At 17.9% G+C, this 5918-nt stretch overlaps 2 protein-coding genes across 2 annotated transcripts; both read right to left on the bottom strand.

Moving 5' to 3' along the window:
• Window positions 1-426: 426 nt before the first annotated feature.
• PRSY57_0819800 (C-13 antigen) lies at window positions 427-2895 on the bottom strand (the record flags this gene model as incomplete). The annotated part of the gene is made up of 1 exon (XM_012907137.2): window positions 427-2895. One exon carries the CDS (start codon window positions 2893-2895, stop codon window positions 427-429), a length of 2469 nt encoding a protein of 822 aa, XP_012762591.2.
• Window positions 2896-4073: 1178 nt separating this feature from the next.
• On the bottom strand, window positions 4074-5808 carry PRSY57_0819700 (hypothetical protein; the record flags this gene model as incomplete). Its single annotated transcript, XM_012907136.2, has 2 exons — window positions 4074-4251; window positions 4460-5808. 2 exons carry the CDS (start codon window positions 5806-5808, stop codon window positions 4074-4076), a joined length of 1527 nt encoding a protein of 508 aa, XP_012762590.2.
• Between the last annotated feature and the right edge of the window lie 110 nt (window positions 5809-5918).

The following is a 5918-nucleotide window of genomic DNA, read 5'->3' as shown; positions in this document are numbered from 1 at the left end:
CAAAAAAAAAAAAAAAAAAAAATATATATATAAATATATATATAATAAAAAATAATATAATTAATTTATCTCATACTTTTATGCATATATTTATACATGATACATAAAAAAAAAAAAATATATATATATATATAATGCACAAAAAGATATATATATATATATATATTATATATATATTAAAAAATTTTCATATTTTTAAATAAAAAAAAAAATAACAATTTATTGTATCCACGTTTGTCCCTTTTCCTTAAGTGTCTTTCATGTGAACATCTAATAAACGAAAGAATAAAATACAAAAAAAATAAAAAAAAAAATTAGTCGTGAATTAAAATATTTAGATTCATTCATACCTTTTTCCTTTCTTTCTTTCTTTCTTTCTTTCTTTCTTTTTTTTTTTCTTTTTATTTATATATGTATACCCCTCATTTATGTAAAAGATGGTGTAAGTATCCAGCATAAAAATATTTGTGATAAAGAAAAAATAAGTATAAGAACATTAATCCTTTTGATATTAACCTTATGTGATAAATTAGAATTATTGTCATGTATATATAAATGTATTGATTTAAAAATTTGTATCATCTGTATAGTCACAGTTATATAAAAATATAATTGTGTTAATCTATATGTGGTCGTACTATTTAAAAATAAAACAATATTGAATGGACTGAATTTACTAATACTTTGATAATTCATATTTTTAAATGTATTATGTGAATTACTTGATAACATTTTTTTATTCACATGAAGATTATTTTTCATACTGATATCAGGAAATGTCCCTCCAACCCCCAAAACAGACGCATATATAAAATATAGGAAATAAAAAAATATTTTCGTTATAATTAAAGCACACATAATAACAAATTTATATGATATAAAAGAAAGAATATGTAAAAAGGATAAATTAATATCTCTACATGTTAATAAAAATAAAAATTTTATAATAATTGTTTCTATAAATAGTAAAATAAATACATATGATGATATATTAAACAAGTTATCGGGATTAAATGTTGCATTTTGTTTTTGTGCAGTTATTGTTAATGTGTATAATAATATATATGTAATACTTGACATTAAGGGAATATATAAATCTGCTTTAAAAATACCCACATTACTATAATCAACATAATTAATATCGTTTGAATTATGTCGTGCCATACTATTGTTCATATTATTGTTCATATTATTGTTCATATTATTGTTCATATTATTATTATTCATATTATTATTATTCACATTATTGTTCATATTATTATTATATGTGTTGCTCATATATCCTTTACTCTTATCATTATAAAAAAAGCTTCCCCCTTGTTGTTGCGCATACTCATTATTTATACTCGAATTAGGCCTAACAAAATTACTATTATCATTATTTAAAATAAATGCAGAATTAAATGTTTTATTCTTTTCAGATGATTCCATTTTTCTTTTGAAGTGTGTATATACATAATATGTTCTTGATTCACATAAAGCCTTTCGTATATATATATAAGGAACCAATATAAATAATATTTTCTGTATAACATATGCATGAGTTACATCAAAATATTCTCTCAAAACAGATAATTTGTTACATATAAAACTAGTCTGATTTATTTCAATTTTTTTCTCTATTTCATTGATCACCATATTTGCAACCTTTTGTTGTACCAAATTATTTATCTCATTTTTTGATTCTTTATCATTTGTTAATCTTTCAAATATATTATGTACAATTCCTTTATTGCTTTCAACGTTGTTCTCTTTATTATTTAAAAATTTATTCTGAAAAAAATTCGATGCAGTCGATCCTATAACACTACTAACTACACTTCCAACAAAACTACCATCGCCTGAACTGTTCATATTATTATTAAATTGGTTCATACTATTACCTGACATGTTCATATTATTTTGTTCGAAATTTTTATCATTATAATTTGGTTTATAATTATTAAAAATATTCTTATTATTTGAATCATTATCAACTTTAACATTATTTACAAAAGCAAGATTATCTGATAAAATTACATTTCTTCCTTCCTTTGAATCGTTACTTTTTAAAAATTGGTTACAATAATTTTGTTCTATCGCTAAGTTAGAGTTACTAATTCGATTATTACTACTATTATTATTATTTTGAAAATAATTGTTGTTATTATTGTTTGAGAAATTTTTATTATTATATAATAAATTGCTATGGCTAGAAACTTTATTATTTACATTAAAATTGGTACTACCTAAATTATTTGTAACATTATTATTATTATTATTATTATTATTGTGATGATGATTTAATATTATATTAGATGGTGTCATCATGGTTGTGTTTGAATTATGGATATATGAATATTTTTTATTATCATTATTGTTAAAAATATTACTATTATTAATATTATTATTATTATAATTATTTATTGTACTGGTATTACTCCTATTATTATAACTACCATTTGATATATCCTTCGTTTTGTTTCTTCCTATAATAGGATGAGCTGACACATAATTTGATGAGGACGTATTGTTGTTTATATTTTTTGCAAAAGGGTGAGTCACGTTGTCATTTGGATTAATCAAATTATTTACATACGCATTATCCAACTGTACATTTTTATTTAATAAATGTGCTGATTCGTCATTTTCCGTATTATTAACATCTGTAGCGTGCCCACTATAAAAATTATTCAAATTATTCATACTATTCATATCGTTAATATTTATATCCATAAAATTTTTATTATTTGTTATATCCATATGTCCTCCTCTTTTCATTACATTATTATTCAAATTATTACCTTTGCTGAAACTCATATTACTCCAAGAATTCTCTTCCTCCTTAAAATTCGCATTGTTTGTTTTTCTACGATCATGAATATTGAAATCTACATAATTGTTATTATAACTCATGTTATCAAAAAATATGTGATAAAAAAATAAATGAATAAATCAAAAAACCTATTTAATGATATCTTATAAAATAAATGTATACATAATTGTATTACAATATATATATATATATATATATTTTAAATGCTTAAGGCATGATCAAATAATATATACATACATATAATATATATATATATATATACATGTATTATATTTAAAAACAAAAATTTTTTATGTTATATAAAAAGTACAAATTTTTTAATTAAAAAACAATACGGAAAAATAAAAATATAATTATCACATAATGGTAAGTATATTTATATATATATAATATTTTTATTCATTTATTTATTCATATCAACGAAAAAAAAAAAAAAAATTATATAAAATAATATAAGAAATTTTAACAAGTTGGGTATTAAAATTATTATATATTAATATAATAATATATATATATATATATATGATATATATTTTTTTTTTTTTTTTTTTTTTTTTTTTTTTTTTTTTTTTGGAAAAATAAATGAGCAAAATTCCGTTCTACATATATATAATTTATATATATATATAAAATGTATAAATTAATTTAAATACATATATATTATATATATTATATATATATGTGATATGTATGTAATATAATATTATTTTATAATAATATAAAATGCATTTAAATGTTTACTGGTTTTATTTTTATATATACATTTTTAATATGCACAAAATTTTTTAATATTATAATTCAAAGGGACAATTATAAATATTATAATATACATATTTATTATTATTATTTTATTTTATTTTATTATTATTATTATTTTTTTTTTTTTTTCTATATTGTATTAAAATTAATGATAACATATTGTAAAAATATGTAGAAAAATATATTATCTCTTATAAGAATATAATAATTTAATATACTGCATATTTTTTTATTTATTTATTGATTTAATTTTTTTATTTTTTTTTATTTTGTGTCTTTCCAGAATAATAAAAATTTTTATTTTTACCATAACAAATATATATATATATATATATATATATATATATGTATATAAATAATAGTTATAAAATTATTTTAATTTACCTTCACAAAAAAAATGTTACAAAAGAAAACTTACATTTTTGTAATACACTTAATGATATATATATATATATATATATATATATATATATATATATATGTACATATATGTTTATATCTATATATTTGTTTGTTCAACGTTATATTTCATTCTGTTATTAAAATCGTAAAGGTAATCCTTGTTAACATATTTTGATAAAACCGAATCTCTAGTTTGATCATTAAACAAATCCGAATATTCATTTCGTGTACATAAACTTAGTAATTTAAAATTTTCCTTCTGGGCAATAAAATAACTGCGGTGAAAGGAAAGAAAAAAAAAAAATATATATATATATATATAAATAAATAAATATATATATATATTATATATATATATATATATAACATAACTTTTCGCTTAAGGGTAAAAGAATAATATAATAATAGACACATATACAATTAAAATAAAATAAATAACATATTGATAATAAATAAATTTTTGCTGTTCTTCATTATTCATACCGCCAAAAGTTGTAAGAACGAAGCACATTGGAATCGTTTAGATAAAAATGATCATTGTTTTCTAATATATAAATAATTTTATTTTTTAATGAAGATAGATAAAAATGAAAAGGAAATAATGTTATTTTTGTATTTTCTATATATTTTTCATTTTTATTTAAATAATTTATTATATAAACATAATTAATATTATGATCAATTTGTAGAGAATGAATATTATTATTATTATTATCATTATTATTATTATTATTATCATTATTATCATTATTATTACGAATTAATACAAGTGTCGATAAAAAATGTTTTGAACCTTCATTTAATATATTTAATATATCATTATAAGAAAAATATAAAAAATATAAACGTATAGATAAAACCAAATAATTAAAATCCTCTTTACTAATGTTTATTTCATCATCAGCTATACAATTTATATAATTATTTAAATTTTGAAGATACATATTTTTGGATTTTCTACTTAGATCTATATATAAACACATATTAATATAATAAAATAAAAAACTAATATTTAAAAAGGCGGGTACTTTATATATTATATCGTTAATAGAATTATATTTATTTATTATTTCTTCTTTAATATTAATATATTTTTTATTATATGTTTGTATAGAATTTTCACATGTAGTATACAATATATTGGATAAAATTTTATATAACTTTAAAAAAAGAAATGGTCCACTTTTTTCTTTTTTATCTTTCACATTTTTATTATCATCATATTTATTATTATCTTGATAACAATAATAATAATAGTATTGACCTATTTTATAATATTTATCTTTATCTTTTATAGAATCATATTTTATAATATCCTTATCATAATATTGTAAACATTTTTTTAATTTTAATATTATATCATACATATAAAATATTAATATATTAAATGATATACGAATACCACATATTGATAATATTTTCATTATTTCACTTTTAATATTTATTTTTTCTATATATTCATATAATTTATTTTTATCTTTAATTATTATATCATCCTTATTTCTTTTTTCTACATAATCTTTTATACTCTCCATATCATTATTATTTATTAACAAAGTCTCATCAATATCTTCTAATGAGGATAAAAATATATTGTCCGTCTTAAAATTATCACACCTATCTTTTAATACTTGTCTTATAAAATTTTCATATTCTTTTTTCCTACCTAAAAAATTACTCTCTTCTTTTTTATGATAATTTAAAATAACCCTTTCTAATTCTTGGATACGTTCTCTCGACGAACAATATGCTTTTTTATATATCTCATATGGACGCATGTTGTAAATTAGTTTACTTCTATAAAAAGTTGCACAAGTTGAAAATCTGCGCATAATTCAAGAAAAGGGGCTGAAGAGATTAAACCAAAAAAAAAAAAAAAAAAAAAAAAAAAAAAAAAAAAAAAAAAAAAAAAAAAAAAAAAAAAAAAAAAAAAAAAAAAAAA

Source organism: Plasmodium reichenowi, chromosome 8, assembly GCF_001601855.1.
Source record: "Plasmodium reichenowi strain SY57 chromosome 8, whole genome shotgun sequence".
In the NCBI taxonomy this organism is placed as follows: domain Eukaryota; phylum Apicomplexa; class Aconoidasida; order Haemosporida; family Plasmodiidae; genus Plasmodium; species Plasmodium reichenowi.
The sequence above is the reverse complement of the archived record's forward strand: the minus strand, read 5'-3'. Positions and strand labels throughout refer to the sequence as shown.